This window comes from Pteronotus mesoamericanus, unplaced genomic scaffold (genome assembly GCF_021234165.1).
Source record: "Pteronotus mesoamericanus isolate MK-2021 breed Mesoamerican mustached bat unplaced genomic scaffold, CSHL_Meso_final scaffold_165, whole genome shotgun sequence".
In the NCBI taxonomy this organism is placed as follows: domain Eukaryota; kingdom Metazoa; phylum Chordata; class Mammalia; order Chiroptera; family Mormoopidae; genus Pteronotus; species Pteronotus mesoamericanus.
In genome coordinates this window covers 7515709-7527795 of record NW_026555307.1, presented here as the reverse complement: position 1 = coordinate 7527795, position 12087 = coordinate 7515709, and the positions used below count along the sequence as shown (strand labels likewise).

General features: G+C 36.4%; 1 protein-coding gene across 2 annotated transcripts in view; it reads left to right on the top strand.

Moving 5' to 3' along the window:
• Nucleotides 1–12087, top strand: part of ZNF565 (zinc finger protein 565) — a 64162-nt gene that overhangs the window by 30345 nt on the left and 21730 nt on the right. For both annotated transcript variants that reach the window (XM_054589073.1, XM_054589072.1), the window contains 2 exons: nt 1672–1798; nt 2319–2414. In XM_054589073.1, the coding sequence (XP_054445048.1) occupies nt 1672–1798; nt 2319–2414 (223 nt within the window). The remainder of the gene's footprint in view (nt 1–1671; nt 1799–2318; nt 2415–12087) is intronic.

Here is a 12087-nt window from a genome sequence, read left to right as displayed (position 1 = left end):
AGTTCTTTGTTGTACGGGATTGTCCAGGGTAAATAGCACAGCTAATTCAGGGCACTTAACATTCCTGATGCCAGCCAGTGCTAATGTCAGCACGCTGCACCACCACCAACTCTCCCCACCACCGCCCAACCTCCCCCAATGTTGTGAAAACCAGCTGACCCTCTGCATGGACCCAAGTGTATCCTGAGTGGGAAGGTATAACCCAAGTCGAGATCCACAGACTACTTATCACCCTGAGTCTTCAGGATAGATTTTAAACTTCTCTATGTCCTCTATTTTAAGATAGAGACTTATAAGATGTTGTGGGTTCTCTCTTTTTATCTCAATGGAGAAAAAAATGGTAAGAGGAGATGCATTTTTAAAAACTTTATTATTTGCTAGACCCATGTTTGCTACATGTTTTGTTTATGTTTATTTATAAGACCTACTTAGCTAGATTTTGCTTATTCCCAGACCGTGTGGAAAATAGCAGAGATCTTTCTTATCTGTAGCCACAGGAATATTTGAAAGCATGTAGGCCTTTCATCATGTACATTTGCTTCTTATACTTCCTTCCTAGCATAGACATTCAGCCTAGGCTGCTGGCTTACTTCATCACCTCCTTCCTATAGCAGCTTTCTCTTTCCACCTTAAAGACATTTTCCTGGATGGATCAGGTTAAAACTTGAACCTACTCATCAATTTTAATCTCATTAAAAATGGGACAGCCAGTTATTATTGTCTCCTATTGGGACACTACAGGAAGTACACAGGACCACCTCTACCATATTCACCCTCCTCAAAAAAAAGTCAGGCCTCCAGAAACCCCTTTATTTTATGTGAAAGGTAGTAACATTTCACAGAAAATAAAGAAGTAGAATGTGTTAAACTACATCAGAAGATGAAGTCAGCCAAATCTAAAATGTGGGAAATTGTCCTGATTTAAATGGGTTTATTTTTTTATTTTTTTATTCATTTCTAGAGAGAGGGGAAGGGAGGGAGAAAAAAAGAGAGGGAGAGAAAAGTCAAGCGGTTGCCTCTCACATGGCCCCAAACAGGGACCTGGCCCACAACCCAGGTACATGCCCAGACTGGGAATTGAACCCAGTGAACTTTTGGTTCACAGGCCAGTTCTCAACCCACTGGGCCACACCAGCCAGGGCTAAATGTTTCTTAATAAATAGATAGCAATAAAAATTTGGAAGGGCCTTTGGGGACTGTTAGAGATTTGACAGGTTTTAGAAAACGTATCAACTGAACACAGTATGTGGATCTTGTTTGAATCCTGATTTAAACAAATCAACAGTGTAAAAAAAATCACTTTTGAGAAAGTTGAGGCAATTTGAAACTAGATCTGGCTACTAGATAATTATTGTTAATGTTACTAATTATGATAATGATATTCCAGTTATGCTTTAAAAAATCGAATCTGTTAGATACTGAAGTATTTGTGGGTGAAATACTATGATGTTTGGTATGTGGTGTTTGCCACAGATACACCAGAGGTAGAAAATGGAAAGAAAGAGATGAAACCAATTTGCAAACTCTTAATTGTTGAAGCAGAGTGATGGATTTATGGGGGTCATTGTACTATTCTCTATACTTTTGTGTTTTGAATTTTTTTTGTAATAAGTGAAAAAATTAAAAAGTCCTTTAATTTTACTACTAATGCATATGGGTTTATTGTTTCAGGGATTGGTGACATTCAGGGATGTGGCAATAGAGTTCTCTCAAGAAGAATGGAAGTGTCTGGAACCTGCCCAGAGGGATTTGTACAGGGATGTGACTTTGGAGAACTTCAGTAACTTGGTCTCAATAGGTAAGGATATTGTATAATCAGGGCCAGACAGAAAAAAGGCTCCCAGGGATTCTAACAGTGGGAGGCTGTTACCAGCTCTGGCCAGAAGGGGTAAATGGAGGAAAACACTGCCCATGGAATATTGTGGAGAAGGGCCTGGCTGGCTAGCAGCAGCTGAAGTTACTTCCAGAACTCCTGCGTCAAAGGATGGAGGGAGAAGGATAAGAAATAGCCTGAACTCTGTTTCCTCCTTACTGCTGATCTCCTGCTGACACTTTCCATTTGCCAAACCCAATGAAAAATGATGTGACCAGTATACTACAGTCCTTTACAAGGAAGCTGTCCAGAACACAGAGCAGGGTCAGGAACAACAAGAAATGGAAATGGAAGTGGGTAGTCCCATTGGCACCTCCATCTTCCCATCCTTTGGACAACCTTCATGCCTTCCTTTATGTAACTGCCTCTCTTCCTTGATGACTAAGAGACTAGGTTTGAGATTTGGAACAGCATGATCATTCCCCATATCTCTTCCTATAAACAGGACTTTCTTTTTCTAAGCCTGATGTCATCTCCTTATTGGAGCAAGGGAAAGAACCCTGGATGATTGCAAATGATATAACAGGACCATGGTGCCCAGGTGAGCAAGGCTTGATCCAGTGAGGGAGGCCATTGGGAGTAACAGCCCACTGGGTGAGTCAACTGATAACAGTAACTTGAGCTATTGTCAGGAAATTTCCCCTCAAAGCTCTAACAAAAACTGAGGAAAATAAAAGCCTAAGACATGAAGAGCAAAGACCTTGTCAGCCTCAGCTCCCAAAGGAACCTTGTCCTTACCCCGATTAATTCCTCTCTGTTCCTCTCTCATATTTTTATCCCATTTCAAAAAAAGAGACTCCCATCTTCCCCAGAGGCAACCGTTTTACCTATATTTTGGATCCTTTTTTCTGCAAAGGGTCTCTTCATCCCTTAAAAAATACTTATTTTTAAAACAGCTTCTCACTTTACCTAATTCCGCAATTCAACTCTAAATTTTTAGAGGTAAAAATCTGTAGTGGCTGAGGACAGACTCTGGAGTCAGACTGCCTGAGTTCAAATCCTGGCCCTGCCACTTACTACATTTGTGAATTTAGGTAAATTATATACATTCTCTGTGCTTCAGTTTTCTCCTCTGCAAATGGGATAAAAATAGTGTCTTAAGTAGTTATTGTGGCTTTTGTATGTATTAATAATAATGTGGAAATTCCTAAAACAATGCCAGGAAATCATGACCAATAAATGTTAACAAATATTATTAATTGGCAATTCCTAGATAGTATTGGAACTTTTGAATACTTATTAGCTACCCTGCTCCTAACTAATCTCCTGTTGCTGTCATTATTTATTCTCCATCTGAGATCATTTTTTTCTCTATCTGGAAGAACACCCTTAAAATTTTCTTTTGTGAAGGTCTGCTGACAAATTCTGTTTTTGGCCACATGAAAATGTCTTCATTCTACATTCTTCATTGTTTGTTATAGGATACTTTCACTGAGTATGGAATTGTGTTTTGGCAGGAATTTTCTCTCATCTGAAAGAAGAGATCATTCCACTTCCTTATCTCTTCCAATGTTGTCAACTAGTCAGATTGTTCCAGTTTTGGAAAATGTGTCGCATATATTTAAAACTAGTGGTCTCTGGATAGGGCAGTCACCTCTTTGTTTAACTATAAATCTTTTGATTATATAATTCAGAATTTGCACATCCTTTAACTTTCTCTGTACTTGTGCTATCAAATTCTGAGAGCTGTATTATATATTTTTCTACTGTAATTACATTTTTGTAAAAATGAAATATAGCCCTTGCTGGTGTGGCTCAGTGGCTTGAGTACCAGCATGTGAACCAAAGGGTCGCCAGTTCAATTCCCAGTCACGTCATATGCCTGGGTTGCAGGTCAGGTCCCCAGTTAGGGGCATGTGAGAAGCAACCACACATTGATGTTTCTCTCCTTCTCTTTCTCCCTCCCTCCCCCTCTCTGTAAAAATAAATAAATAAAATATTTTTAAAAAATGAAATACAGATCCTCATGAAGTTTGTACTTCTATAGTACATCCTTTATTTTTCTACTTAGTGGATTTAACTTTGAGTTTTATTTTTCTGACATTAATAACAAATGCCCTCTTTTTGTTGACTCAAAAAATGAAATATCTTCCCTTTTTAAAAAAATTATTGCCATTTTATTTTAAATGTGTCTGTGGTAATCAGAATTCTATTAGAGTTTTCTTTTTAAATCAGCCTGAAATTCCTTTGCTTTAATAACGGAATTCAGTTCATTCTCACTTATTATGATAATTAGTATGTCCTTATTCCTGCCATTTTATTTTGTTTTCTGTTCCTCGTTCTTATTTCCAGCTATTTCTATTTCACATTTTATTACCACTGTTCTACCTTCAGGTGATTTTGAAGTTGTACTTCCTGTTGCTTTGTAATAGAATAGTCTTTAATTTGACTTACAAATATGCTTAAACCTATATTTTTCTACTCACCTCAAAATTGAAATAGAATTGTTTTTCTCTGTAGTAAAGGTTTTCTTTTAAGTTTTTTATTTTGAAGTAATTTTAGGCTTACAAAATTGCTACTGGGAATTCCTATATACCCTTCACTTGGCTTCCAATAATGTTAACATTTTATTTGACCACAGGTCTGTTGTCAAAAATGGAAATTAACATTTATATAATACTATTAACTAATATTGATATAATACTATTAACTAGAATTTTATCAAGTGTTTCCCTAATGTCCTTCTTCTGTCTCAGGATCCAGTCCCAGATCTCACATTTCATTTAGTTATTGTGTCTCCATAGCATCCTCCAATCAGTGACAGTTCAGTCTTTCATGACCTTGATACTTTGGATGAGTACTATTTTTGAGAGTTTTTCTTATGATTAGATTAGGATTATTCATCTTTGGCAGAAATATCACAGAAGCAATATGTATGTTTCTGTGATATGATGCAACTTCTGTGCACCATACAAGGGTTTACTTGATGTTAATATGGCTTATTACCAGTATCGTTAATCTTGATCACTTGGTTAAAGTGGTATCTCTTATGTTTTTCCCCTGTAAATTTGTTTACCAAGAAATTGGTAATTATCTTGTGGGGAGATATTTTGAGACTATACATTTTGTCTACTTGTTCAGTACTGATCCAGTGGTGTATCTTGTCTATAACAGTAATTACAATAGTGTTGCCCACTACTGATTTTCTGCCCCTATTCTTTCTATATTTATTAATTGGCATTCTTCTGTAAGGAACAGCTGTCCCTCCTCCCTCTCCCATTTATTTACTTATTTGTTTGTTTGTTTGTTTGGTGATTTTTTTTTTCTGTCAGTATGAGATTATGGGTGTGTTTCGTACTCTGTGGGTTATGGTCACTACTATCATTGTTTATTTCAGTGATCAGTTATTTCAAATCGTTCAAGCTTTGGCCATTGGGAACTCCTTCAGGTTGGCTCCTGGGCCCTCTTAGCATGCCTTTATTCTTTAGTACTTCCTATTTTCTGGCACCACAACATATTTTAGACTTATCTTGTATTTTTTCTACCCCACCCCTGAAATCAGTCATTCCTCAAAGTAGCTCAGTTTCTTTTATTGGTGAATGGTATGAAATAGTATCTTTGAATTTTTTTTTCTTGAGCAAAGTAGGACGACCTGTACCATCTTTTACTTCTCTATGCTCTATTCTGGGGTTGGGCAAAGTACAATTTGTGGGTCAAATTCAGCCATGACCAGTTTTCTGTACCATTCACAACTATGAACAGTTTTTACATTTTGAAAAGGTTTAATATTATCAGGGGCAACCAAAAATAAACAGAATTTGTTTATAAACAATTATATATTCTCACATGTTGGAACTTCAGTCACCTTCAAAGTACTCTCCATTTGATGCGATACACCCATCAAGGCTTTTTTTCTACTTCTCAAAACAGTTTTTTAATTCATCAATTTTGGTGCCTTTTAGTGCTTCTGCTGTTTTTTTTTTTGTTGTTGTTGTTGTTTCACCTCTTCCACATTGACAAATCGTTTCTCTTTGAGGACTTTTTTAATCCAGGGAAACAAAAAAAAAGTCACTTGAGGCGAGACCAGATGAATAGGGAGGATGGGGCATAAGGGTCGTGCCGGTTTTGGTCAAAAACTGCTGCACACTCAGCAAAATGTGGGCAGGTGCATTCGTAAATCACCCATCATGAAATGGGCCAATGTTTAGTCTTTGAAAAAATTTCACTGAAGCCAAAAGCAGCCTTTCACAACAAAGCCATTAGGTACAGATGGGTTCCTACAACAGTCACCTAGTGGGGGAAGTCTGTACTGCGGGGGACCCTCACTCCAGGAGATAATTCTGCATTTTGGGGGGTCCTCCCTTGTATGACAGAGACCTTATGTAGCCCACAAAGCCTAAAACATTTACTGTTTGGTCCTTTACAGAAAAAAGTTTTTTGACCGCTGCGCAGATATACTTCCATTGTCACCCTACTCTATTTTGCTTTAGGGATCTGGAATTTAAGTTTCATAATATTATTGTTCTTATAACATTTAATAAATTTATAGTATGCTTTATTCTTCACTAACTATTGTGATATATAAATCAGTCATCTGCACACTGTGGCCTGTGGGCCAAATCTAGCCTGCCATGTGTTTCTATATGGCCTGTAAATCTACTGAATTCTGTAAATGCTTTCTAAGGGATGAACATACAAAATTAAAATCATATGCTCATGGGTTGATATAAGTGTTTGGCAATTCTAGCTATATGAAACATTTTCAAGATGAAATATGTAAAATCTCATTATAAATCAGCACAAACAGATGAGCATTTTCCATTAATTCTGATCCTGGAAAACACTAACCTTGAACTTCAGATAAGTGAAATGTTATCTCCCTCAGAAAAGGATTCTATTCTTCTCATTCATACATCCGTATTACAAAAAACATATACGTATATATATTCATTTAAGTATAGTATCACATATTATTGTCCTTTGAATTTCACCTATAAAAGCTTTGTGGCAACTTTTTTCTTTCATTATATAAGAGCCTACATAGTATCCTTATTTTTGCCTCTCAGACCACAAATATTTACCATCTGGTCTTTTAAAGAAAAGAAAGGAAAATGTTTGCCAACCCCTGATTTGGAGATACCGTTGAAAGTTCATGCTTGAAAAGTATATAGAATCAAAATTATATTTGCCATGCACCTAAACCAGCCTTAAATCACCAAAACACCTGCACTTCAAAGTTCAAAAACAAGAACAAACTTTCTGGCTTCGTACTTTAGCTCTAGCCTACATTTCCTTGGGAGGGTACATGCCAAGGATAAGATTGAATGGGCCTGATATGTTGATTTTCTCGGTTTTTCTTTGTCTATTAGTTTCCTGAGGCTTCTGTAACAAATTACTACAAATTTGGTGGCTTAAAACACAAATTTATCATTTTAAAGGTTTCTCTTTTTTTATTGGTTAGAGAGAGAGAAAAACATCCATTTTTTTGCTCCACTTATTTATACATATATTGGTTGATTCCTGCATGTGCCCACAACCTTGGTGCATCATGACAATGCTCTAACCAATTTAGCAACCTGGCCAGGGCCAAATTTATTATTTTACAGTTCTGGGGATTAGAAGTCCAAAGGCATTTCACTGGGCTAAAATCAAGGTGTCTGCAGGGCTGCATTCCATTCTGGAACCTCTAGAAGAGAATCATTTTTTTGCCCTTTCGAGCTTCTAGAGGTTGCCTGCATTTCTTTGGCCATAGCCCCCTTCCATCTTAAAAGCTGGCAGCTTAGCATCTTCAGATCTCTCTTGGTCTCTGACTTTACTCTCCTGCCTCTCTCTTTCACTTACAAGGACCCTGTAGTTACATTGGGCCCACCCAGGTAATCCAGGATTTCATCATCTCATGGTCACCTGAACTGCAACCATAATTTCATCTCCAACCTTAATTCCCCTTTGTTGTGTAACATGACATATTCACAGGTTCTAGGGATTAAAACATTGAGATCTCTACGAGGTCATTATTCTACCTACCATACTGTATGTGTTTTTTGAACACATATCATTAAGTATGTATAAATTCAGTATATACAGTATGACTTTAAAATTTTATTGCTAGTAATGCCATTGTTGTTTATCCCATAATAAGTATTGTCTTTCACAGAATATTTGGTTGGTATATTTTCTAAGTCCTTGTAGCTCTGGGATAAAAAAAGTCTTTTTAAAATTATAAACATTACATAAATTTTAGCAGGTTGACCATTTCTCACTGTACAATTCACTGGTAATGTAATTAATATTACATTAACAGTGTTGTGCAACTATCTCCACTATCCATTTCCAGAACTTATTTTTTTCACTATTTTTTAATTTCTTTATGATATTTTTATTTTTGTACATCTTGAGCAAAACCTACATTGCAGTGAGGTAGAGGGGAGAAGCAAAAAAAGGAAGCAATCTACAAACTCCACTTGGTTCAATTTCTACACATTCCTCCAGAACCCATGGCACTCAGGCACTTGAACAGAAATAGTCTGGTAAAGTGCTGTCCCACTGGGATATCAGCACATCCATCTGATTCTTATTCAGATACATAAATCTTAAAGCCCCCTGTAACAGAATGTAGAGTTTTTGCCTTTCAATAAAAGATAAAGCCACAATTTGAGGTTCTTTGTAATACTTCCAACATCCTAGTACCCAGGCTCTTAAGAGCACTTAAGGACACAAACCTGCAAGTGGCAGTGTTTTGCAGTTCAATTATGCTAGAGGGAGGAAGTAGGTCTAAGAGTCTGAATAGGTTTCCCGATGAAAATATTGGCTAGGAAAATGAGTGTGCCCTCATGCCTATCCAGCACAGCTGATAGGAAAGAACTCATTTTATTTACATTCCATAAACAATTAAAAAAGTAATTTGTAGTTTGGGACAAACAAGAAAGTGTGAAACAACAGTTGACTGACTAAAACTCACCCTATAATAGAGTTATCCTGAATTCCTTTAAAGGGCATTTTTTTAAAGCTTATAAATTGAGCTATGTTACTTTAAAAACTATGATGTACCTTGGTTTGATAGTTACCTTTACATTAAATAATTTTGCAGAAATTGGAGGGGCCGGGGGTAGGGAGAACTGTTCCATAGAAAAAAAGGGTTAAAAAAACATAAATGCGAAAAGATTCACAAGGATTGATTGTGGAAACAGATCACCACAGGTCTGGGGGAAAAGAGAGAGAAAGAAAGAGGACAAATGGAAGCAGACAAGACATGGGACAAACAGAATGGAAAATAAGATAAAACCAAAGTGAAGGAACCAAAGCGTGTTTCTTCCAGAGGGAAGTCATAGATGTAAGCAGAGGATTTGTGAATAGTCTAGGCAGACAAGCATGCAGCAAAGTCTACATCATCATAAATGGTGTTTCTTACAGAACTGAATAAAGCAGAGGTCTGGTCCTCAGCTAAAGAGCCTTACCCTTGAAGGTACACTACTGAGTGGAAGGAAATGCTAACTCATTAACCGATTCAGATTTTGTTGACTTAAAAGAGCTACATTTTCCTTGGGAAATTTCTGACCTAATATTTGGTATATTTCATTTCTAAATGCTGATTAAATTTATATTGAGATAAGTTTGCCTAAAAGTGTCTAGAACTCTTTCAGATGTACTCATATTCTACAAGAATAACAGGCCAGCAGTGGGTATATTCTAATTTTAAACTAAGTACCTGCAGATCGGGACGTGAATTGAGAAGGAGGCAAATTTGGTAGGACCAGGATTTAACTCTATAGTAATGAGCATAGGAGAGTATACTTGCTAAGGTGCAATACAGGGTACACTCTTATTTTCAATGCTGGACAGAGAGACACTTCTAGTGAATTTAAGATCTCCTTTCCATTAGTCTAGGGAGAACATTTACCCGATCTTTATACCACCATATACATCCCTTCCCACCCCTTTGCAGACATTACTAATCAATCACAGTGCTCTCTCCTATCTGTGACAGGACTCAGTCTCATTATATTCAGTTGATAAGAACTGATAGGAGAGCCACAGAAATGGGCTTCCCACCTGTGAGCTATTCCATTATCTTCTGAGATGCCTTACTCAAAAATTAGTAATTAATAATTGCACTCAGTCCAAATACTTAGAACTAGGAAAAAAAATGTAGAACAGAAAGAGTTTAGAACTACAAAAATCTTCTTTTAAATTGCTATGAGTATTCTCAGAATGAGAAGTTTTATTTTAAATTCAGGTTTTCTGTAATAAATACACAATTGTATAGTGTTTAATAATCTTCAACAACCTGTCACATGCAGATTTTTAAATTTCATTTGTATTATAACCTTGTGTGATAATGGGGGAAAGACTTAAACAAAAGCAAGAAATGACCAGAAGACACAAAATTGAGGCTTTGGTAATTGTGCTTTCAAGATTTTAAAAGGCAGAGAAGTACTAGTTTCTACAGTGCAGAGAGGGGCTTGTTATTCCTCTATTAATTTAGCGCTAAACACTCTCTTCCACCTGCTGTTTGTGGACCTATCACATCCATGGATTTACTTTTCATTTTTAGCTCAGTAATCCTGGGGCTAAAAATAAAATTGAAATCACAACTGTTCCATGATCTGACACCAAAATTTGATCTTAAAAAATATAAACGATCATCAAATTAATATGCTTGATGACTACTTCTATTTTCACATACTTTTAACTATTAAAAAAACACTTTTTTCCTATATCTAATATATTTCAGTGTCAGTAGAGGTGATTAACCTAGACATCTGTTACCACATATTGACATTAAAGACATCTTTGTTCTCTAGTACAAAAAAGTAAATCATTCTGAATAAACAGTTACTGAAATCCTTTCAAAACTTGAGCCCCCTCCTCTGGGTCACCTAATACAGAGAACATATGCCAAATGATCCCACGGGGTTTCTTATAACTTGGTTTTTAGTTGCTAATGTAAAATTGTTATTTGTATCTATAACTGTGATATCCTTTATTATAAAGACTCAAATTACGTAAAGTTCAAAAAGAAATAAAAAGCCCTGACTCAGCATAAACAAAAACCTAGTATAGAAAACCCCACAAACTCAATCAATTTTTAGTCATTTTAAGAGTTGCCTCATTCTAGATACTTTTTTTATACTTTATATAAGTCTTCTTGGGGTTTTTTTAATTGTAAATTATCACCAGCAAAAATGCTAACTCATTAAATCCAGCTTATAGAAATGCCAGTTAAGTTAAACAAATTGATCTCACTCCACTAAAAGGACCTACCTTATTTTTTTGTCTCCCACTTTAGTACTTCTATCTTAGATTTAACAGATTTATAATAAAGTTGGAAATGCAGTTTCTGGGAAATATGTTCATGGCACTCTGTCTTTTATTCCCAACCTGTTCAAGAGTAGAAAGCCTAGGGCCAGGAGGAAGATGTGACCATGCTGTTCTATCATTTGTTAAAACAATTCAGAAAAGTTTCCTTTAAATACCATTTGACTAAGGAAGGGGGAATGTAGTCAGAGAAGTAAGCACTCATGCTGACTACTGGCCAATTTACCTTACCTGGCACATAAAAAGGCCCACTCATCACTAATTGCTGCTCAGAGACTTCACTGATGTCCAACATTCTGATAACTTGAGATGAAAATAAGAGGGAGTAACAGGTGTTTTCATTCATAGAAGTTGCTCAGTAAACACTATAAAAACTTAGTAGTATTGTTCATCATCCATCTGAGAGATATTTATTCACTGATTTTAGAAATTAATTCTGTTAGGATGAATATTACAATATTTTCCAAGACTTACTAATTTGGTGAGTTTTTTAAAACACCATGTAGCAACAAACTTTTTGTGTTGGCCAAACTGAAGAAAAATAGAACTGATAAAAATATTCATTAGCTGGCAGCTTTGTGTACATGAGGCTTAGACTTTTGGTGCCAGCTCTCACTAACTGTGTGACTTTGGGCAAGTCCTTCAATATATCTAAAATTCTGGTTTTTCATCTATAAATGGAAATTGTACTACTCTCTCTTAGAATTGTGCTAAAAAACAGGCACATAGTTGGTAATCGGTGGGAATAGAGGGAGGACAGCATGAGTACAACAGTAGGAAAATTATGGGGGGGGGGAACCCAGGTTCAGATTCATCCAATTAAAATTTTTTCTAACAGTGTGTACAAAAGTTACAGGCTCAGTGGATCCCAGTCCTCTTCCCGAGCAAGCCTTGCTGCTGAGAGGAAAGCTTTAAGGAACAGGGTTAAGGAAGGTAAAAGGAGGAAAGCTTTAAGGAAC